Source organism: Tiliqua scincoides, chromosome 4 (genome assembly GCF_035046505.1).
Source record: "Tiliqua scincoides isolate rTilSci1 chromosome 4, rTilSci1.hap2, whole genome shotgun sequence".
Classification (NCBI taxonomy): domain Eukaryota; kingdom Metazoa; phylum Chordata; class Lepidosauria; order Squamata; family Scincidae; genus Tiliqua; species Tiliqua scincoides.
Genome location: NC_089824.1, coordinates 108,082,854 through 108,107,176, shown reverse-complemented (window position 1 = coordinate 108,107,176; position 24,323 = coordinate 108,082,854). Strand labels below are relative to the sequence as shown.

The following is a 24,323-nucleotide window of genomic DNA, read 5'->3' as shown; positions in this document are numbered from 1 at the left end:
GTTTGACACGGTCCCTCACCAAAGGCTACTGAAAAAACTCCACAGTCAGGGAATTAGAGGACAGGTCCTCTCGTGGATTGAGAACTGGTTGGAGGCCAGGAAGCAGAGAGTGGGTGTCAATGGGCAATTTTCACAATGGAGAGAGGTGAAAAGCGGTGTGCCCCAAGGATCTGTCCTGGGACCGGTGCTTTTCAACCTCTTCATAAATGACCTGGAGACAGGGTTGAGCAGTGAAGTGGCTAAGTTTGCAGACGACACCAAACTTTTCCGAGTGGTAAAGACCAGAAGTGATTGTGAGGAGCTCCAGAAGGATCTCTCCAGACTGGCAGAATGGGCAGCAAAATGGCAGATGCGCTTCAATGTCAGTAAGTGTAAAGTCATGCACATTGGGGCAAAAAATCAAAACTTCACATATAGGCTGATGGGTTCTGAGCTGTCTGTGACAGATCAGGAGAGAGATCTTGGGGTGGTGGTGGACAGGTCGATGAAAGTGTCGACCCAATGTGCGGTGGCAGTGAAGAAGGCCAATTCTATGCTTGGGATCATTAGGAAGGGTATTGAGAACAAAACGGTTAGTATTATAATGCCGTTGTACAAATCTATGGTAAGGCCACACCTGGAGTATTGTGTCCAGTTCTGGTCGCCGCATCTCAAAAAAGACATAGTGGAAATGGAAAAGGTGCAAAAGAGAGCGACTAAGATGATTACGGGGCTGGGGCACCTTCCTTATGAGGAAAGGCTACGGCGTTTGGGCCTCTTCAGCCTAGAGAAGAGACGCTTGAGGGGGGACATGATTGAGACATACAAAATTATGCAGGGGATGGACAGAGTGGATAGGGAGATGCTCTTTACACTCTCACATAATACCAGAACCAGGGGACATCCACTAAAATTGAGTGTTGGGCGGGTTAGGACAGACAAAAGAAAATATTTCTTTACTCAGCGCATGGTCGGTCTGTGGAACTCCTTGCCACAGGATGTGGTGCTGGCGTCTAGCCTAGACGCCTTTAAGAGGGGATTGGACGAGTTTCTGGAGGAAAGATCCATTATGGGGTACAAGCCATGATGTGTATGCGCAACCTCCTGATTTTAGGAATGGGTTAAGTCAGAATGCCAGATGTAGGGGAGAGCACCAGGATGAGGTCTCTTGTTATCTGGTGTGCTCCCTGGGGCATTTGGTGGGCCGCTGTGAGATACAGGAAGCTGGACTAGATGGGCCTATGGCCTGATCCAGTGGGGCTGTTCTTATGTTCTTATGTAAGTCAAGGAAGCTCCAGTAACCACCCCTGGCAGCCTTCTGCCCAGTGGGGTAATGATAAATTTTGACACACAGGAACTTGTCATGATACACCTCACTAAGACTATACAACAACCACCAAAATCCACATTAAATGTCTTCATTAGAGTGTTTTATTTTGCTGCATATTTCTAGATTGACACAATACGCTTCTTTTAAACTCATTTCATTCCCACATGCTTAGAGTGGGTTTCAACAGTTAAAACCAAAACATTTCAAACATTTAAAAATTGAAAAATGGAATTAAAAACTATCCCACATGAACATAAAATGAAATAGCAGAGTGCTAGCCTATGAATGTTTACTCAGAACTCATTGTGTTCAGCAGGAAATTTCTCCCAGGCACATTTGCATGGGATTGAAGCTTTAATATCGCATAAGCTACACGCTATGTTTCACTCAGCCCTTGTGAAAGTTGATGGGTAAGGATATTAACAGATGCCCTTAGGCAAATTTCTCAGTTTGCATTCTGCTGAGCCTGATGTTTGTTGGAAAAAAAAAATTCAAAAGTCAGTACCAGAGTTCTCCTGATGATGATACTAATGCTCCTGCTGTAAGAGAAATCCTGGAGCACTGTTTTTATTTTATTTTTATTTATTTATTACATTTTTACACCACCCTTCCTCCAAAGAGCTCAGGGTGGTGTACACAGCTACTCCCCTCCTTTTGTCCTCACAACAACCCTGTGAGGCAGGTGAGGCTGAGAGAAAGTGACTAGCCCAAGGTCATCCAGGAAGCTTTGTGGCTGAGGTGGGATTTGAACCTGGATCTTCCAGGTCTGAGTCCACCTCCCAAACCACTACACCACCCTGGCTCACACTGTTCTCCCTTTCCCCCTTCCCCCCTCAACTATACCTTTGTTTCTACCCACTACACACTCATGATGGGTTTTTGTCCAGTAATTTTGTAAAACTTCTAATCTTTCTTTCCACTTAAAGGCCAAATCACACATATCTCAAAATATATAATGTAGTTTAATGGGTTTATGGGTCAAGATAACTATCAACAGCTGGGAAGGGTGAGATGAAACATAATAGAACTGCTGTGGGAGGGGCATTAGGGAGCTTTAAGACTTCCCCCCCCACCCCCTGAAGTTCTGCTCCTGATCACATACCCTTATACACTACTTTAAACCAAAAAGATTTCTATAGAAAGACAATGAAAGCTTTTCTTCCATATGAAATAGCATGGGGAGGAGGGTGATCAGTAGCAGAATTAGAGCAAGGGCAAGATCTTAAAAATTCACTATCTCCACTGCTATGGGGCTGCTCCGTTTTGCACTCCCCACCATCCTCCAGTTTTAAAAAAATCACAAACCCAGCTGGCTAAGTTATGTTGTTTCTTGTATCATCTAGTTTGGCCTTAAGTTAAATAATACTGAATATTTTAGCCATGTTTTGTAGGGAAGGTGGTCCAAAGTCCTGACTATTTTAATCATCTCCCGTAAAACCTTTTTCAGTTTTTGGTGCCATTTTTGAGACAGTGACCAAGTTATACACCATGGCCACGACTGAGATTTATATCACGGCATTTTGATACTTGTGGTTTTATCTTCAGGACTATTCCTCATAATTCCAAACATGACATTTGCCTTTCTTGCTACTTCATCACAAATGATAAAAACAGACAGCCAGAGCTCACCGCCCTCCTGATGCCGCATAAGTCATTCATCCCTGCTTCCTCAGACGGGGCTCTGTCTGCTTGCTGATTTGACTGTTCTTTCTTATGTGCCTGACACTGGCAATGCGTTACACTGCAGTGTGTTACACAGTTACACTGGCAGTGCGTGATTTGGGGGGAGTGACATAAAGACATAAAAACTCCTGAAGTCAAGAAAAGTTCAGCTGAGTTCTCCCTCTCAGAATGCTTGAAACTGCATGGCAATAGACTCAGGATAGACAAAAGAACAGACTGTACTTCTTCACGTGTCACATCATAAATTTGGAATTCAGGCATCTGCACGAAAGTGGAATTGACATTATGGAATGTGCTGCTGCAAGATGTGGTGATGGCCATTTGTTTAGAAGACTTGAAAGGAGAATTAAACAAAGGTATGGAGGAGGGTGCTATTTTCAATGATTAGCCATGATAGCTAAATGGAGCTGCCAAGATCATGCCATGAAGAAGGAAAGGCGATCAACTTCATGTTCTGCTTGTGAGTCTACAGAAGCATCTGCATGGCTGGCTGCCATCAAAACAGGATGGTGGATTAATAGATTTTTGGTCTGATTCTTGTGGGTTTTTATATTGTTATGAAATTACAGTCTTATTCGTAATATTCACTGTCTTGGGTGGTCAGGTCTAGCCCTAGGGAAGGTCATGCCTGAGGTGCAGACAATTCACTACCACTGCCAGTCCCACCACCATCACTGCCTCATCCTGCCCCCATCTGCTTACCCCCAGCAGGGGGATGGTGGTGTGATGGTGGCACGCTGCTACCCACAGAAGGTAGTGATGCACTTTTCTGCCACCTTCCTCATGCAGCCTGCTGGAGCACTCTGGAAGGTAGTAGGGAAGTGGATTGCTACTGATCACACAGGTTTTTGAGGGTGTGTATGGCAGCAGCAACCCACTTCCTTGCCAGCACACCCTGTGGGAAGTGAAAAGGAGGAGAGGAAGTGGAAATGTAGAGGGGAGGAGAGTGCTGAGTGGGAACACTGGAGAGTGGGAACAGCAGAGGCTGGCAGGTAAGGGTAGCAGCCTCAGGAGTTCTTGGGCCCAGCCCTGTTTACAAGGCATATTGTTCTGTCTTTAGCCAGAATAAATGCAGAATGACTAAATAACCAGTAGCAAATATAAAATCTGATTTGGTTATTCATCTTCTTTTTGATTTGGAGTTTGGACAGTGTTGCTGAGGCATGCTCAATGAACAACACAATCCTTTGGCATGTCCTGAGAAGTAAGTCCTATTGTGTTATACTGGGGCTTATTCCCGGAAAAGGATTTCAGCCAGAGTGAGGCAGCTAAGCTTTCGGGGCTGCAGTCCTGCCCACACTAACCTGAAGCACTGAACAGAATTGGACTTACTTCTGAGTAGACACGAATGGTTCTGTTACGGCCCAATCCTATGTTCTCAGAATGTCAACGTTCCACCAGGCACTCCAACATTACGAGGTCCCCGCTGTTGCAGCAGCCCTCTGGTTGGTGGCACAGTAGCCAGAAAGTACCTAGTGTGATGCAGACCAGCTGATGGCAGGCTTCTTCTGGCAAAGGGACAGGGATTGTGGTGGGGTGTGGCAGATCATGGCGGCAGCAGCGCCCGTCACATCCCAAACCCCTGACCTAGGCCAGAAGTACCCCCATCAAGCTCCTCAGAACTATGCCAGCAAAACAGCTGGCATGGGTCTGAAGAGTCCCATTGGGGACCATGCAGTGGTCAGGAAGGAAAGTATTTAACTTCTTAAACCATTAAAATTCACATTGTTTGGGCTAACAGGCCATTGTTACACTGAGGCCTATTCGCCTGGACAATGTAGATTTTTATAGTATGAATGCTGGCCGTGAAAGCCTTAGTAGTTACACAAACTTCTTACCTTTCCCAGCCAGCCTGGTCACTGGATGGTGCAGTGGATGCAGCAGACCCTGAGCCAGGGTCCTGCATCCAGCACACATTGCGGGGCAAGATTGGGCCCTTAGTCACCCTGCTGCTTATTACCTTCCTTTTACAAGGCAACTGTAGATGGAAGGAAACACTCGAAGGAAATACTTGGTAGGAAAAGTTACATATGAAGCAGCCTTAACTGCCCTTTTTACATCCTTGTTGTTCCCAATGGCTTTCATTGTTGAGGTGTAAAGCGATTGTGCCAAGAACAGCAGCAGGTGACAGAGAACTCAAACAATTTGCTATTGTCTATAGAGAACAGTCAGTATTCATCAAGGCACAGAACAAAACACAGACAGAGCTGGACTTGAACCAGTGGCAAGTAGCAAACCTCAGGTCTTAGCAAACCTCAGGTCCACACATAGACGAACAAGCCTTGCGGAGGGAGAGTCAGCATGGCTTCTGTAAGGGTACGTCTTGCCTCAGGAACCTTTTAGAATTCTTTGAAAAGGTCAACAGGCATGTGGATGTGGGAGAACCCGTAGGCATTATATATCTGGACTTTCAGAAGGCGTTCGACACGGTCCCTCACCAAAGGCTACTGAAAAAACTCCACAGTCAGGGAATTAGAGGACAGGTCCTCTCATGAATTGAGAACTGGTTGGAGGCCAGGAAGCAGAGAGTGGGTGTCAATGGGCAATTTTCACAATGGAGAGAAGTGAAAAATGGTGTGCCCCAAGGATCTGTTCTGGGACCGGTGCTTTTCAACCTCTTCATAAATGACCTGGAGACAGGGGTGAGCAGTGAGGTGGCTAAGTTTGCAGACGACACCAAACTTTTCTGAGTGGTGAAGACCAGAAGTGATTGTGAGGAGCTCCAGAAGGATCTCTCCAAACTGGCAGAATGGGCAGCAAAATGGCAGATGCGTTTCAAGGTAAGTAAGTGTAAAGTCATGCACATTGGGGCAAAAAATCAAAACTTCACATATAGGCTAATGCGTTCTGAGCTGTCTGTGACAGATCAGAAGAGAGATCTTGGGGTGGTGGTGGACAGGTCGATGAAAGTGTCGACTCAATGTGCGGCGGTAGTAAAGAAGGCCAATTCTATGCTTGGGATCATTAGAAAAGGTATTGAGAACAAAATGGCTAATATTATAATGCCGTTGTACAAATCTATGGTAAGGCCACACCTGGAGTATTGTGTCCAGTTCTGGTCGCCACATCTCAAAAAGGATACAGTCGAAATGGAAAAGGTGCAAAAGAGGGCAACTAAGATGATTGCTGGGATGGGGCACCTTCCTTATGAGGAAAGGCTACGGCGTTTGGGCCTCTTCAGCCTAGAAAAGAGACTCCTGAGGGGGGACATGATTGAGACATACAAAATTATGCATGGGAAGGATAAAGTGGATAGAGAGATGCTCTTTACACTCTCACATAACACCAGAACCAGGGGACATCCACTAAAATTGAGTGTTGGGAGGGTTAGGACAGACAAAAGAAAATATTTCTTTATTCAGCGTGTGGTCTGTCTGTGGAACTCCTTGCCACAGGATGTGGTGACGGCATCTGGCCTGGATGCCTTTAAAAGGGCATTGGACAAGTTTCTGGAGGAAAAATCCATTACGGGTTACAAGCCATGATGTGTATGTGCAAACTCCTGATTTTAGAAATGGGTTATGTCAGATGCAAGGGAGGGCACCAGGATGCAGGTCTCTTGTTATCTGGTGTGCTCCCTGGGGCATTTGGTGGGCCGCTGTGAGATACAGGAAGCTGGACTAGATGGGCCTATGGCCTGATCCAGTGGGGCTGTTCTTATGTTTTTGGAACCTAAGATGGGCAGTTGGTTCTACTTGCTGGCAGCCACCCAGAAGTGTGTCAGCCTAGGCTCATGCAGAGGTATTTTTCTGTGAAGCAATGGGAGTTATTACTTTTGAGAGCATGGCAGCACTTCTTTAAGCTACTGCAATTGCACCTGTCATGTCCGCTGTGTTACAGGCACAACATGTTCTCACTTTGCTTATCTAGAACTTGCCAGTAAACCTGAACTGTTGCATTGATGATGGATTGCAATGGGTAGTTAGGAGCTGTAGTTAGGATTGCAGTGGATAGTTAGGAGCAGAACTGAATCTTTCACCAGGGGCTGAAGCATTTGTGGGGAGGTCTCAGAAGCGAATGGTGCTGCTTCATTTCACACACAGGCAAGGATGTGATAATGAAGAGGGATCAAAAGTTTGCCTGGATCGCAGTGGAGCAATAATGCTTTCCACTGGCAGCAACATGGATTAAAAGTGGACAACAGCCAGTCCACCCTAACTGTAAAGTCAGGGGGGCAATGGAGGAAGTTCATCAGAAATTATGATGATTATTAGACAGTGCAAGCAGTGTGCATGTTACATTAGAGAGTAACATTAAAGGAGGTATGTGCCGTAAAGTGCATACAAGGGAAGGGAAGAGAGGGAGGTGCAAAGATAAAGGGAGCAAAGATATAGTAAAAAGATATTATATATATATTATATAAATATATAAACTTCCATTGATGAGTACTTACAGAATGTCAGTGAGTTACACTTGCTGTGTGGGTTAGATGATTCCTAACTCCCCTTGAACCAGCAAAGCATAAAATTATGCCAGTGGAAAAATCTTTGACAGTGTTGTGATGCCCTTGCATCAGTGATGGTGGTGGAAGGAGCAAAATGTGGTAGAGTGGGACTATGGTGAGGGAGGAGTTTTGTCAGAATCTTCTGCTTCCTTGGGGCTTGATCCTCCCTAACTGACTTCTCCTCAGCCCCAGGCTGGATAGCCATATGAATGGTACCTCTGCACAAGTGTTTCCTATCATGGGCTCTCAAAGGTTTCATGGCCTTTTCACACGTCCTTTCCAGGAAGCACTGTATCAGGTTTGACATGCATGAAGAACATGCAAATCAACAGGTACAGATCTGCAATTCATTTCTTGTTCCGAAGCCACACCTGATTTCATTAGTCAGTGTTTGCTTACTTTATGCCAACAAATCTCCTTGTACAGCCTTTTGAAAATTAACATCTCTGCCAAAAGACTATTAAAGTTATGTGACATTTCCTCATCAAAAGCTACATTAATTATATAGACACAACATCAGGCACATCAAAACCTCTCTAGCAAGTCCTAGGTTGATGGCTGTAAAGCAGCAAACTCTAAGGGGATGTGCTGTTTTCCCATTGATTGATATTTTCATCACATCATTTGTTTACCATTTTCCTAGTACCTTTAAAGTGCATCTCTTTCATCTCTCAACCACATTATGACATTGGCTCTTTATTACTTTACAGGTAAGAGTACTGCTATTCCTGGGGGGGAGCCGGAAGAACACTAAGTTTCTTCAGGAGCCTGGCCACTGGTGTAAAGTGGCCCTTACTCCTCAACTTCAGAGCCAGTTGTGACTGCAAAAGCAAAAGCCTTCCCCCCCCCCCATCCAGGAATGTCACTGGGTGAGAGTACTATAACTTGCCCAAAGCAACTCTGAATAAGTTCAGGATAATTTGTGAGTGACTTTAGTCCTTTCACAAGAATGATAGAAGAGCCCTGCTAGATCAAGTCAAAGACCCACCAAATCCAGCTTCCTGCAACTCACAGTGGCCCACCAGAAGCCTCCGACAGCACACAGGACAGCAAGGTGCCTGTATCCTGTGGCCACTCTCTTGCAGCTGGCATTCAGAGATAGGCTACCTACGTCTTAAACCTGGAGGTTGTATATAGTCATCATGGCTTGTAACCTGCGATGGACTTTCCTCAGTAAGGGCCAAATCCTATCCAACTTTCAAGCAGGGATGCAGCCATGCCAACAAGGAGTCCACTGCATCTTGCAGTGAGGAGGCAGTCACAGAGACCTCCGCAAGGTAAGGGAATGTTTGTTCCCTTATGTCGGGGCTGCATCCATGCTGGAAAGTTGGATAGGATTGGGTCTTAAATCTCTTGGGTAGATTCTCTTGGGAAAGTTGGGTAGGATTGGGCTGAAAGGCAGGAAAGACAATGGAGATTTGGTGGGTCCTTGATGAGGTTGTGCCAGGTAGCAAGGTTACCATTCCTGTTTCTCTGAGTCTTCAGTGTTGGGTTGCAGGGGCTGCAGTGGCAAACTGACCATATGAGAGCCCAAGCCTATGCATGTCTACTCAGAAGTAAGTCCCATTAGAGTCAATGGGGCTTACTCCCAGGAAAGGGTGGATAGGATTGGGCTGTGCATCTCCCAGAACAAAGAGGCATCTCAAAGATGGCAAGATGGTTGTGAAGCAAGCCCTCAGCATGCATTAGGACAGTAGCCTTGAAGAGAGCATTTCTTCTGAGAAAAAGAGGGAGGGAAGGGTGCTTGCCACTCAGCATATCTACAAACAACATACCCATGTCGCTAAAATAAAGGAAGATATTCAAATGTATAAAGCCATAAGGGACATGGCTTGCACAGCACTTTCTTCATCCAGCTTGGCCATGCACGTGTGTGCTCATGGTGCATGTCTGTCCTGGCTCTTGCCCTCACTTCCCCAGTAGGAATTCCATGGGGGGAGGGGGCTGCTCATCTGAGCCATCCTGCATGCACTACAAAACCAGCTTAGCAAAGTGTGTGGGGGTGGTGGAGTTCAGATGTACCCCCTCCCATAATTAGGAATAGTTACCAGGGAAACAAAGAGGGAAGGGCCAGGATATGTGGGCATCATATCTTTGAATGTATGGGGGCAGTTGAACAAAGAAATCATCTGAAACAGGTCAGGGCAGTGTTTCTCAAACTGTGGAACGGGACCAACTAGGTGGGTCGCTGTATTGGAATTGCGGAAGATCTGGCGAGGAGGTAGATGTGGTGTCAGCAGTGGCCCCTTTAAGGGTAAGGCCTGGGCATCCAGCAGAGTGTGCTGCACAGCTGCAGCCACTTGAAGGCAATAGGGCCCTCAGGGATATAAGGAGCACCTGAGGCAGGAAGGGGACGTGGGTTGTAGAAGGAGTGCAGCTTGGAGGCAGGAGACTGACTTGGCTTATTGACTTTGGAATTGGACCTTGGACTTTGACTTGGATACTCTGACTGATTACCTGGACTCTGATTTGGCAACCTTCATTTATTGAACTGGGACCTGACTCTTATGTGTGCTGGCTGCCCTGGTAAGTTAAACAAGGGAAACTAACCAGCCTTAAGTGGGCATGACACCCAGTGGGGAAGAGTTGTGGCAAGACAGTTGCGAGCCAATTTCAGGTGGGTCCCCATTCGTTTCATTCATTCCACCTTTTTTGGCATAAACAATCCATCAAGAAAACAAAATTAAAACATTCAAGGTAGCCACCAGCCATTGATCAGGCATGGAAATACAGAGGAATTTACTCCTTGACAGTGCCTTAAATAAATATTTTGCAACATTTGATGAGTGGCACTCATTTCTCCTGTCCAACAAGTGCCATACCAAGTCTGTATCTGAACCATGAAAGTTTTCCAGAAATGGATATAGAAATTGATGGCGTAAATCAATATAGTGGGTACAAAACAATAGTACATGGGTCAAGGACTCTTTTGAGGTCAGGTTGCAAGAACATGACTGGGGACTCTCCAGTGGTCTATTAAATCTTGCTCTTAGTGCATTTGTAGGTAAGATATTAAACCTACCCAGTGTTAAGGCTCTACGAATCTGAGGTGAACACATGAACGAACCATTCGTTTCAATATTTTATTTTTAATATATTAGACTTGATGCTATCCTGGTATGTGACTGCATTTGGGGAAATGTTACAGACCTGTACTTCTACTATGTATATGCTTTTAATAATAATAGTAAATAGGACTTACTCCTGGGTAAGTGTAGGTAGGATTTCAGCCTAGGATTGTTAAAAATTTTCCTGCTTGATGATGTCACTTCCAGTCATGACATAACTTCCAGTGCATCCCAACAAGGTTCTTTTTCTTTAAAAAAGTGGGTCCCGATGCTAAATGTGTGAGAACTACTGGGTCGGGGTGTTGCTGATGATCCAGTTCTACCACCAAGGGCAAAGAGGGGACAAATGTCAAAAGTCAGAAATTATACATTCCTGAAATTCTTTTTGTAACATCCAGTCTTGGCACTGCAGCTCTGATACAAGGTTCCGAATGAACATCAGTTCTTCAGTTATCTAAAAGTCATGTACAACAAATATAATTTCAGGCACTTAGATATTTCTATAGAGTTTTACACTAATATACTGGAGAGGTCTCCTGGAAAGTATAGGATTACAGTCTAACAGCACAATCCTAACCTGTGCTGGAACAGGCAGGCAACGGGTAATTCCCCTTACCCCAGGTAATGCAGCAGCTGCCCCAATGGAACTATTTGGCACCACCTAAATTGGTGGTGTGGATCTAAGCAGCCTGGTGCTGCACCAGGTCGCCTGCGAGTGGGGTTATGATCCAACCTAGATACCGGATCCTGGCCCCACCCTGAACCCAACCCCATTCTGCCCACGGGCCTGCCTACTGCCTCCCTTGCCTCCACCCAGGAACACCTCCGTTCTGTCCTCACCTGCCCTCCCAGGACCCCCACACCAGCCTGACTTGGCCAGCGCAAACTAACGTCTCATCCAGTGCAATGGTGCCAGCTTCGGCCTCCCAACTCCTGAGGTGGTGTGAAAGTGCCCTATGGCACTTTTGCAACACCTTCGGGCCAGTGCAAGGGACTTGCATCGGCCCAAGGGCACTTCAGGATTGTGCCTTAAGTGACAGTGTGTTTATTGGGGCATATTCCCAGAAAAATGTCCACAGGAGTCTACATTAGTGTACAAAGAAACAGCTTTAAGCTCTTGATTCTGCAGCTTTTATTCCCGGTGCAGAATAAAATGGAGTGTACAGCTGGGAACATCTTAACAAATGATTTGGGAACCTCTTTTTTCAGTTTTCCAACAATGCCCAGGAGATGGCGCCAGCACGTTGTCTTTCTAGAGCAATTCCCCTTTATTGGAGTTATTCACTGATATCATTTGATAGAAGCCAGTCCTGGTTGAATCTGTCTTGAGTTTGGGTCTCCCATATATCCCATCCAACCATATTCACAATCCAGCCAAAGTAAGATATTTAAAGGCGCACTGATTTGATTGGTTGAATGGAAAAGTTAAGCAGGTGATTGAACATTTCTCAAGTGTTGAACTTTGGTTGGCCTGTGCCCTAGGTTTCTCATAGCCAAGATTAAGCACCAGATCTATAGTGCAAACTTAAACACATCCCTCTGTGTTCAAAACAAACAGTCTCCCCAATTACTCAGAGAAACCAGTTTTGTGTATTTAAGATTGCAGCTCTAGTTTATCTGGGTAATTGTCAGACTGAGGAAGCTATTCTTGTCCTCCCGGGCTGCTTACTGTGACAACAAACCACTTTCTTACCGGTGGCAGCAAAATGCCATGAATACTAACAACCTCGACCCATTTGTGCCATTCAGACCGAGCTGGTTTAAATGAGGAAACTAAAGAGCTGAAAAAGAACAATTAAAGAGGAGGTGATGAGGGTTGGGGAGTAGAGGGGGTTGTAAGAAGGGTGTACATGCACGAGTTTTGCATTTGCAAACTACTCTTACACACAAATGTTTTGAACACATTTTAGGTAGTTAAAGAAAAAAGAAAACCTGGCTTTTAGCTGGGGCTGACATTATGCATTTGCCTGTGGCATGTCTCTGCTCCTGTCAAACGTCCACTTGAGCCTCACAGACGCCACTGCGGATAATTAGAGGCTGCTGGCCTGGATTACTTAGACTTGGCCAACATATGCTCCCTGTTCCCATAGAGCCACAGGGGTGAATAAGAAAAACAATGTGGCAATCACCTTGCTCAGGAGCAGGAAACTTGCTAAGCATTGCTGTGCAGAAGGGCAGCATGAAGTTACAATTAGGAGGACTATTTAAGCTCAGGTTATAGTTTCTCGCTCATGCTTCATGTCTCTCTCTCTCATTATTAGTGATGCAACTGTAAATCCCAGTCCCTTTTAGGAGCCTTGTTTTTGTGTAGGGATTCCGGCTACTGCTGGCACAGAATAGCCACTTCAAGCCTCCTAATAACTGGCCGGTGTAGTGGGTAGCGCAATCAAAAAGCAAGAATGACAGCCTGGAAATGCAATGGAACAACTATGCATATGGATGAGTGAATTAGGGCAGACATAGGAATGCTGCAAAAGAGAACCTGCTGGGAGAGGTTATGGTGGAAATGAACAACTGCTGGGTAGTGAGATTAGTTTGGCTGGTGCAGCCCAAGATCCTAAGCATGTTTACACAGACACCAGACCTGTGTTCCAAAGGGCTTGCTTCCTAGTGAGAGTGCTTAGGTTTGCAATATATGGACAAGAGTGTAGCCTGACAACCCAATCCTAGCCACACTTTCCTGGGAGTAAGCCCCATTAACTCTAATGGGACTTACTTCTGAGTAGACACACATAGGATCGGGCTATTAAACTCTTAGGCAATAGCTGCCAGTCCCAAATACATAACATATAATAAAGTCATTCGTGTCCAAAAGTCTTTAGGTAGTGATTCCAAAAAGGAACATGTTAGAGACTGACAAAGAGATCTTACCCAATTTCTAGGAGTGTTTTGGGGGACAATTAATTTGGGAGACTCGTCTGTCCCAGGGCCAGGATACCCGAGAAGAAGCTCACATCTATCTTTTGTGTCTGTTTTTGTCTTTTCTTTTCGGTACATCATAGTTGTCTTTCCTTTTCCTTTTATCAAATCTGAAATCTGCTCATGATCTTACCCTCGAACCAGTCTGCATGTTGCGGGTGGAATCCACTTCTTCATGTGGCAAGTGGCAGCAGCAGCCTCCCAAGTACGTGGAGGTTAATTGTCTTCCACACATGAATCAGGCACTTATTGGTTGCCAGCTTAATGTACAAACTGAGTCCCAGGAACGGCTCTGTGGGACCAAGCCAAAGGTTCATCTGGTCCACCATCCTGTCCTCCTGCTTGTGTGGACCACTGTGAGAGACAGGATGGTGGACCTTCTCTTCCATCAGTGTTTCCCTGCATCTGATTGTGAGGCACACTGCCCTAGACTCAAAGGTGGCATTTAGGACTAATGGTCATTGACAAGTCTGCCCTCCATGAATGTAACCAATCCTCCTTTTAAAACCTTCCAAGCTAACAGCCATCGCTACAACTTGTGGCAATGAATTTTGCAGTCTAATTATGTACTGTGCAAAGAAGTACCTTTGCCCATTCTAAATCTCCCTGCAACTGGTTTTCTTGGATGACCTCTCTTTCCAATATTGTGAAAGAGGGAGTAAACTCTTCTCTCTCCATTCTATACATAATTTTGTTTCATCATACCCCATCACCTTTTTCCCAAGCTAAGAATCCCAAAATGAAGAATCACCTTTTTCCTAAGCTAAGAATCCCAAAAGAATCCCACCTCGTAAGGAAGATGTTCCAGCCCTGTGATCGTTTTGGTTCATCTCTTTTGCACCTTCTTATGGGGTGGTGACTAGAACTGTACATAGTATTCCTAATGTGATTGTACCATAAATTTGTGAAGAGGCAACATAATATTAATAGTCTAAGGGCCCAATCCCATCCAATTTTCCAGCACTGGTGTAGTTGCAATGCAGCCCCAAGGTAAAGGAACAAATGTTACTATACCTTAAGGAGGCCTCTGTGACTGCTGCCCCACCACAAGATGCAGTGCATGCCCCATTGGCACAGTTGCACTGGCACCGGAAAATTGGATAGGATTTGGCCCTTATTCCTGATTCCTTTCCAAATGATCCCTAGCATGGAAACTGTCTCCACTAAATGCAATGACTCCAAGGATCATTTGAGGTGATATGAACATGATGGCTGTGGTACTTGCTCTGTGACTGTCCATGCACAATTGTAAGTCATCTTCTGTGGTATAGTCAGTGGCTGCCATATGAAGATCATCCATGCCACTGGCAATGGTGCAAAGCCTCTTTCAGGGTCTACAACCTACCTGATGATGGTGATCAAAGCCCAGCCTCCAGCTTTCTGCTCCCGCAGAGGACAGCGGCCCAATTCTGAGCACATTCTAGTAATCCAACCTCCAATTACTAATCTTAGAGACTCAAGTACAGCTCCCCACAAAGTGGTCCCGCCTCCTTCTAAGCTGTGTGGGTGAGTGACAAGAGGGTCATCCTCCTCCTTCATCATGACCAGGACAGACTGGGCATTTCTGGCACAGTTTGAACAGCAGGAAGCACTGGGGCTCAAAGGTGCCTCAAGACTCCCGGTGGTCTTAAGAGCCCAATCCTAGCCATGTTTACTTGAAAGTAAGTCCCATTATAGTCAATGAGGCTTACTCCCAGGAAGGTGTAGATTGCAGCCTTGGGGCCCAAACCTATCCAACTTTCTAGTGCCGATGCAGCTGCAATGCAGCCCTAAGGTAAGGAAGCAAACATTCACTTATCTTTAGAAGGCCTAAGTGACTGTACCTCCATGGCAGGATACAGCACATGCCCCACTAGCACGCCTGCATCAGTGCTGGAAAGTTGCATAGGTTTGGTCCCTGAGTTCTCACTGGCTGTACTGTACGCTTGTCGTGCCAGGAAGGAGGAAGGCGCTTTGCATATGTTCTAGGGCAGTGTTTCTCAAGGCTTATCCTCCGGTCCACCTATTTCAAAGTACCACCGAACTTAACTGGTGATGACATCATCACCAGTTGCTTCTGGGTTGGGAGGCCAGACACAAAGCAACAAAAACCAGTAAGAGGCTCAGGGTGGATGGGAGGGCTTTTTCCAGTGCAGAAAAGCATTCTTGGAGCTGTGCCTGCTGAGCCAAGCCTCCGGCACTGTTTGTTGTGCCACGTTCCTGGTGCCGCTGCCGGGTGGCGGGAGTTCAGGGGTCCTGAGAGGACCACCTCCAGCACCACCGGTGGTGCCCGCACCACTGGTTGAGAGCCACACCCCCCAGCCAGGCTCCAGCTGTGGCGGGGGAGGGCTGCTCATGGGCCCAGGCAAGCCAGGCGACTGCAAGCTGCATCCCAGCCTGCCTCCCTGGCCGAGGCAGAGCAGGACCAGCCGGCAGGACCTGCTCTGGCGCAGCCAGCGAGGCGAAGAGGAAGCGCCTCGACGGGGCTCCCACCCACTTCCCCGCTCCCGGCTGCTCGGCCACTGGATCGCGGAGGGAAGGCGGGAGCCTCCTGCTGCCGCCCCAGCTTGGCGCATGCCCGGCGCCTCCGGCGAGCCCTACCTGGGCGGCACCCAGAGAGAGGCCGGCCCCCTCCCCGCCTTCGCTCCGCCCGCCCGGGTTCAGGCGGAGGTGGCGGCTGCTGCTGCGCTCCGTGCCCGCCGCCTCCTCCACGCAAGCGGCTGCGGGAGACTCTTCGCGATGCCCGTCGGCGCCTCCCCCTCCGCCAAGTCCCGCTACAACCTGGTGGACGACAGGCACGACCTGCGCATCCCACTGCACAACGACGACGCCTTCCAGCACGGCATCAGCTTCGAGGCCAAGGTAGGGACCGGCCGGCCGGCCGGGCGTGGGGGACCCACAGTCGGCGTGGCAGCGGAGAGCCCTGGCTGTCTGCCCCCGAACCTCTGAGCATGTGCAGAGTGCCTTTTCTGCAGCCACCTTAGGCAGGCGTGAGTGCCAGCCCCTTCCCGGATCGTTCAGCTCATCTGTACCCTGCCTGGGAAGGAGCAGCCCTTAACTCCGGAGTCTTGGGCCGGCCATACTTTCTCAGAGGGCAAAGCTGCTTTCTGCACATGCTCTGAGGTGCTCTTACTCTCTTCCCAAGCGTCGCCATCTGAACGCTGGCATTCGATTCTGGGAACAGCAACTCATCCTGATGGGACCTGACTTGGAACCTTGCTTTGGCGTCCAGCTTTTGGGCACTTACTGCTGGGGGGCAGAGGTAGAAAGTGGCTTCTTGGCTGGCCGCTGGTGACATTGACACTGGAGTTCCCCCTGCCCGGGCCCTGTGGCTGCGTCCTTGTGTACTTTGGAAGGGTTCAGGCTAGGAAAAGAGCAAGGAAGGAGAGTGTGATTTGGACACACATTGTGTTACTGGTGCTGCTGCAGTGGCAAAAGGCATTGCCAAGGCGGCGCTATTCCTTAGCAACTTGAGCAGGCTCCTGTGATGGGCTTTTCAGTCCTTTCATGGGCTCCTTGTAGTTGAGCTTCTTGCCCTTGTCCCGAGAATCCAGTTTTCAGGTTAGTTTGCACTGAGTGAAAACCTCCTCCTTTTGTTCTTCGTTGGCTGAAGTTCAGCAGCAGGTGCTCTAGTTCGTCCTTATTCCTGGGGCAGCAGGTGTGCTGCCTCCTTTCATGCATGTAAACAAAACAGCACTGCGGCAATTACATGCTGGTTGTTCTAGCCAGTGGCTTGTTCTGGATCGGGAATTGGCAGCGTTGACCTGTGGGCACTGGGGATTCAGTAGTGGAGTTTTGTGACATTACTGCATTCCCCCCTTGATCAGGTATTTTGGAGAGGGATCCCTGCATGCAGTGGAACGCTCTTGGATTCAAATTATACAGATGCGCTCAAATCTCAAAGCAGAGATTGGCCTTCAGCTTGGAGGACTTGTTCTCCTTGGGATCAGACTTTAGACTAAGAAGAGAAAGTGACTGATCCAACAGACTCTGCAGGGAGGTTGTGGGGGCAAATGGGTTTTAATGCTACTCATAGTTTGGCAAGGCAAGATAGACATAGTATGAATTTACCCAAAGCCCTCTGTTAGCTTTTCACTGATCACTCAGTGCTTCTTTAGAAATCTACTGTTGTCCTTTCCAAAGGGTCCAGAATTGGCCTTATCACAGCGTAAGGCTAGGTTGTTACTTCAAGCAGCACTTTGTAAAGAACAGCATGCTTGGTGTACCAGCAAGTGAGAGAGGCTTTCTTCTTGGTATGTGTGCTCTTGCTGTCCATGCAGAGAGAGTTTTGGAGGTTGGATGAAAGGAGTGTAAGAGAGGACCAGGCAGCAAAGCCTAGTGGCATCAGACGGGGGGGGGGGATCAGAAGAAGTAATGTGAGCCAGGGGCTGGGCATGGCACACAGATGAGTTAAAGAGCACCAGCAGCAGACCATAGGGCGCTGGGGCTCACTGTGGAGGCAACTCACCCATTGTAAGGACTGTCCGCATCTCATCAGGGAGTTCGCATTCCACTTTGAGTTAACCAAAAGTACTAACCGTCATGAAAATGGTTTGTGTATGTTTGGGCAGATGTTCTCCTTCTGCACTTGGGTGTTGATTTTAAGAGTAAAAGAGAACATTCAGCGAAGGTTGGTACTTTCGTGTAACTCGGAATAAAACGCTAACTTCATGATGAGATGTGGGCAGTCCAGCAACAGGTGAGTTGTGAATATTAATACTAAGTGTGTGGATTCCCACCTATTCACTTCTTCCCCTCCCCCCTGTCACATTCTTTGCTTGTGGTATGTGGTGGGGTTCTGACTAGGTGGATAGCCTTGTGTCTGCCCTGAAAATCACTTGGACGCCCAAAGTGTTAGAGCTGGAGATAGTTCTGAATGTTCTACTAGAAGGGCGTAAATGTAAGTGCTGCACATGCCAGCTCTCTGCTGACTGCTTCCCAGCCTTCTTTCCCAAAAGCACAAATGGCTCATTTTGGGGACAGATTGGCAATAAACTGAGAGCTCCAGTGACAATGGAACAGACCTGTCAGGTCTTTCATCTTGTGGGAAAAGATGCTTCCCTTCAGGGGGTGAAGTCTGATGGGCTTTTCTCTTCATTACTGTTCTAGACCACCATCCCCAAAGTGGAGATTTGTTGTCCTTGGAAGAATGGGATGAGGTAGACACCTTCAGAGGGGAGGTTGTGTGAGCAGAATTGAGACAGATAGCCTTCTTGAGGTGGACTATGTCTTTAATCAGCAGATAGCAATGCAAGCTGGGATGCTCACATAGTAGAGCTTTTATACCAAATCATCAGGCATATGAGCTGCCGTGCTGTGGGGAGTAAGAGGTTTTTCCAAGCAGAACCTTCCAGGCACACTCCTGGTAGTGCCAGTGAGTTGCTTTTCCTCTGGCAGTTACATGCAGAATTGCAGGTTCTTTTTCTTTTTTGGGTGGACATAGCAGACTGATCCTTCCTCTTCCTTCTTTCTCTGTTGTATTGGGTCATGGAACAGTCATACTGACAGCAGTCCACAATTGCCGCCATTGTGCTGTTGTACTGTTGTTCCAAAAAAAAAAAAAAAAGTTAGATGTTCTGTCTTAATCAATATGATGTTTTAAGCACAGGGGAAAAATGCAGGTCAACAGCAGATGAATGACAGGGTCTTATGAACCCGTTGTAAAGACTGAGTGAACAAAGTTTGTCAAATGACAAACTAAACATACCATCTAGGAGTGCCTGAATGCTGTTGTGTAAGAGTAGATAGGCTAGTTAAAATTTATGTGGGTTATTAATTTTTGTAGACTTATTGCAAAGCTGGGAAAATTATGCCACCCTGGGATTATGGAGAAAGGTCAGGTAACAAAAAGTGGGGTGGGGAGGAGATTGGGAGAAGTGTAATTGCAGGTCTCTAGCAGAGCACTGTCTATATAGAATAGTTTTGCTTTAGGGCCTGTTTGCACAATCAGCTATCCCAGGGCTTTTCAGACTGGGGCATCATGAAGCCCCAGCCTGTGGGCCCTGGCCTCTGCTCCCTTAAGGGGTGGGGGCAGCCAGGAGGCAGGGAGGAGGCAGTGGTTTGATCCCCAGTATTGCACTGCTCAGGAGGCTGCAGGGGCTTGGGTGCACTTACCCGAGCCTCCTGCAGCCTCCCAGGGGTGCGGAGAGCCCTGCGCGTCCTTCTGCAGGGCTCCCTGCAGCTTCGAAAGTGAAAGTGGAGTGATAGTGGAACACGATAGTGGAGCCCTGCAGAAGGCCGCTGCTTCCCCCCTGCAAGAACTTACAGCGGTTTTCAAACTCCAGGAGAATTTGAAAACCACTGAGCTATCCTGATCAGACAGCCTAACTTCAGCCTCTGTTTGTGTGTTTGGTTTATTTATGTGAGGTTAAAGTGAAGAGAACACCTAGCAAGGTGAGGGACTCTTGATGCCCCTTTGACCTATGAACCACAGTGATACCTTGGGAGAGTGGTCCTAGCAGACTTGTTAATTTTGGAGGGTCAGAGAGGCTTGGTTTTAGGTAATCTGTGCAACTCCCAAGGTAGTCCACAAGCAAGAGGATGTCACTAACATGGAATCTACTCAGTAATTTCTTATTTGTTTTTTATTTGAAGGGGAGGGGCTGCTCAGGATCACACCTGAAAAGAAGCCTTCTGTTACCAGGGAGAGGGCTGGGCTTTTTTTTGCACTTTGCCTTGGAATTTAGCAATATACAACAGTTTATTAGAAATCCTTCCTCTAAATGAAATACTGCATCTGGCTTTGGAAGAAGTCAGGCAGCTTTGTTCCCTGAGCACTGTTACCTTGAAGAAAACTGCTGTTTTCCAAAGAGAAGAAGGAATTCTTAGAAGTAACCAAGGGACAAGACTGTAGTCCTTGTTACATGAAGGAGCATGTTGTGCCACTCATGCAGTGGCAGAAGTCCATTTTCCTGGCATATTTTGAAATGTTAAAAGATGTCTTTCTTACCTTGGTGGTTATTATTATTCATTATTATTCATTCATTATTATTCATATTATTGCACCTTTACAGGCCAGTACATATAGAGGAAGCCCAGGTCGAGCTCTTTATCCACCAGATTCAATAATTCTCTGCCATTCAGTGCCGCCAGCACACCTGCTGGATAACTTCCAGAGAGGTTTACAGAGCCTGGAGGTGAATACTCCCTTGCTGTTGATGGCCGGAGGCTATCCAACTGCTTTCTTACTGTATCATCCCACAGTAGCATAAAGAGCGACCTTAAAAAAAATGTTTTAAAAGTTTGCCCTCCCGCACCCTCTATGGAAAGCTTTCCAATAGAAAGGGCCAAGCTAAATGTTTGAGTAAGTGCATTGTTGAGAGAAGTGCTAAAAAGCAGAAGTGCCTCTTGTTAAGGAAAAAGCAGCTCTGTATGAGTGTGTGTGAAATTATTCCTTTGTGCCAATTTCCATGCAAATCAACAAAAGCAGCTATTTGCGGAAAATAGAACCACCGTGACAAAGTGTTAGATACTTAAACAGTCATATGAAATATTTTTTTTTTTAGGAAAATGGAGTATTGTTTCGGGCATAGAAAACATAAGAACACAACTGTGCTGACTATATAATATGCTACAGCAGTGTTGCAAGTCTGCAGTTATAGTTGAAGGTGTTCCAGAGATGTGCCTTTGCCACAGCAAGTGTTTGACTTGGCCATTTGTTGTAAGGCACTAAGCCAAGGCACAGAACTTTATTGCAATGCAATCTGGGAATCCTGGCCTGAAGCGGAATCTACATCCTGACCTCCGATGCTGATCAGTTGGCAGTCAGACAAAAGGCAAAACTATGTTCCAAACAACTCCCCCCCCCCCGCCCGTAAAGACAATAGACTTTGTGTGAAGGACTTGTTACATCATAGCACGTCTGCCTGTAGTTGGTCTCAACGATTCTTTCCTTGTTTTTATTAAGTTCAAATAAGTATTCAATGCTAAACACAAACTAATCTCCAATTGGCAAGAGTAATATTTTTTTTAATTGGAAAAAGTTGACATTACATTCATATGAGGAGAGATGAGAAGGCTACAGAAATAGATTTGTTTCCAGTCTTATGGCTATCATGTACATTCCTTTGAACAATGATAAGATCTGTCAGCTGGATAGCCTTATGGTCCTGTTATGTTGGTGTAACTGAGTCAGGATCCTACACTCACTTTATTCAAACATTACCCTGCACATGCCCAATCTTTTCTGATCTTGGAAGCTAAGCAGGGTCAGGCCTGGTTAGTACTTGGATGGGAGACCGCCTGGGAATACTGGGTGCTGTAGGCTTATACCATAGTCTTTCGAGACTGAAGGTTGCCAACCATAGGAGGAGAAAAAAAGGTCAGTAAAACCCCACCAACCACCCTCCTAGTGTCTCTAGCAACACCACCAGTGCATGCCAATCATATATAGTGGATTGCTGATGTGGTCTAGACATCAGCAAGGAGCCAGTCAACTCACAGCAACATGAGAGATGTCCAAATGACATCCATCCAATTCCCTCCCCCCCAACACAATGCACAACTCACACAATTCTCCAACTGCATGAGTTAATGTGATTCAAGCAACACTTGGCCAAACAAGCTCAGAGGGGGGATATATGTACAATAAACACACAGGTCTCCTCAAGGAAAGTGTTCAGATCAGCCTCAGGGAACAATGTTTCTGTAATCAAAAGGGCCCTTTTGCTAGGAATGCTTTTACCGATAGGATTTCTGAGCAAGTTGATGTTAGCTACGTGCTGTTCCTGTGCATCTTCTGAGATCAGGCTGTTTTGCAAGGCTGTTTTGTACTCCCTTTTAGTATGAAGTGTCTTTTTTCATAGTTCTCCTCATCAGAGTTCTGCCTTGTGTGCATTACTTCAGGCCACAGAGATACCATACTATGCTCCTTCAGTTGAGTTATGGGCTCCATGCCAGAGTTCGTATACTGGGGTGGCATGCTGTGATTTGAATTAGCCTGGATCCTCCTATATCCTGTCATGATAGGATGAACAGGGAGAAAGGAGATGGGAGCACTGGGTTTTTGCTCCCAGTTATGTTACCTTTGACTGGCAACATCTCCAAAGTTGGAGTAATATTCCACCAGTTTTGGTGCTGGGCTTGGGTCTGAGACAATTTTGCAGATATTGGCGATATTGGATATTTGGCAATTTGGCAGATTTCTTTTCCGAATCATACTTGTGACATGCGCCCCTCGCTAATCTGTTTTAGACTGGTGGCACTGCCGCTATGGCTGCTTAATTTTCTACCGGTACATCTCAAGATACACTGACATAGGAGGTTTTAGGATTTGTCAGAAGCCTCCTAACAACCGCGTATCTGGAGTATGGGATTGCATTCTTCTTTTATTTATTTAAAACGTTTGGCTCCCCTTTTTTTTTCTCTTCCTGATAAAAGTGCTCAAGGTAGCTTACACATTCAAAATAATTAAATAAAAAAATCAACAATAACAGGGGGCCCCTGTATGTGTGGATCCCGTATCTGTGGATTTGGTTATTGATGGATAGGGTCTGGGTACCCCAGCTTGTGCACCCCCACGTACACCCCCTCTGAAGGCAAGGGGAATGGAGCCTCCAGAAGGACATCTGAGCTCAGCAGAGGTCGAGGACACCTGTCCCTGGTCTTTGCTGAGCTGAGACTGAGCTCAGAGGTTCAAAACATGTGACTTCCGGTTTCATGGAGAAACCAGAAATCATGTGTTTTGAGCCTCAGAGCTCAGCAGAGGCTGGGGATGGACGTCCTCAACCACTGCTGAGCTAGGAGGCCCTTCCAGAGGTGAGGGAGCAGAGCTCCCCTCGTCTCTGGGGGGGAGCAGGTCTGCGGGGATGGGTTCGCCCCAATCCGCAGTTTCGGCTATCCATAGGGGGTTACAGAATGGAACCCCTGTGGAAGAGGGGGCATGCCTGTAATGATAAAAACAACCTGCACAACAGCTGTAGAAACAGACCAGAGCAACCAGGCATGTTGGGCAGCAGGCTTACCAAATGATTACTGAAAATGTCTTTAACGACATAACTTTGGTAAAGAAGGAGCTAAACAAATCTTCTGGGACAGGGAGTTCCATGTTCTGGTGCCACAACAGAAAAGGCCATTGATCTTAGTGGACCCAATTTATCCACTAACAGTGCTGTCCTATGCTACCCCGAAGTAAGTTCTGTTGAGTTCAGTAGAACCTACTACAAGGTTAAGTGTGTATTACAGCCTCGCTAACTAGGTTGCTCCAAACCTTCAGTGCTCTATATGAGTCAGCTTATCCACTTCTGCAGCACTGCATCTAAGGATTTGAGTTGCTGCTGTCTAATCATGGGAGAGATGAAATGTTTCCGATAATTCCTAATTTTTCCAAACAATTTTCGCAGCCAATAGTAAATTCAAGAGATCTTTAATTCCATGTGTGGAATGTTTTTGTCTGTTACTAATAATACTAGCAAATGATCCAAGGTAAAATTGTTACTCACACTCTTGAAAGAACTCAGACAGTTACCTATACCCAATAACTTTGTGCTATCTGACATTGCCAACAGAACGAGGGGCAGATCGGGCCCAGGAGGGGGTTGGAGTCAGCGGAGTCCTCCTCCACCGTATCATAACCTCCTTGCTGGGCCAGGCAGTCCTACACGGGGCTTCTCAGATTTGCACCAACTAAATAGCTAGTGTAGATTCACTCCAAGAGAAGTGGTGGGGCATTACTTGGAGTAAGTCTAAATATATCCCTTTACCCCAAGGAGACCTCTAGCTGCCACCTAACCTGAGCTGGATACAGCACAGACCATGTGGCCTGGCTGTGCCAGTGCAGGTTAGAATTGCACTGCCTGTCGCTGCCCTTATTTTTCCTCAACCAAGATAGTCATGGGTTGGGACTATGGCATGCAGGAAGGTGAGGGATAAATTGCTCCTCCAAAGCAGATGGTCACCCCCAGCTGCTATTTTTTTAATCCCC

General features: G+C 46.7%; 1 protein-coding gene across 4 annotated transcripts in view; it reads left to right on the top strand.

The window, feature by feature from the left end:
- The first annotated feature begins 16,062 nt into the window (after positions 1-16,062).
- The window catches only part of LOC136647561 (carboxyl-terminal PDZ ligand of neuronal nitric oxide synthase protein-like), an 86,567-nt gene continuing 78,306 nt past the window's right edge, over positions 16,063-24,323 (top strand). For 2 of the 4 annotated variants that reach the window (XM_066623173.1, XM_066623177.1), the window contains exon 1: positions 16,063-16,264. In XM_066623173.1, the coding sequence (XP_066479270.1) occupies positions 16,142-16,264 (123 nt within the window). In that variant the 5' untranslated portion in view covers positions 16,063-16,141. Of the gene's footprint in view, positions 16,265-16,910; positions 16,964-24,323 lie in introns of those variants that run through there. The other 2 variants (XM_066623176.1, XM_066623174.1) reach the window with 1 other exon arrangement.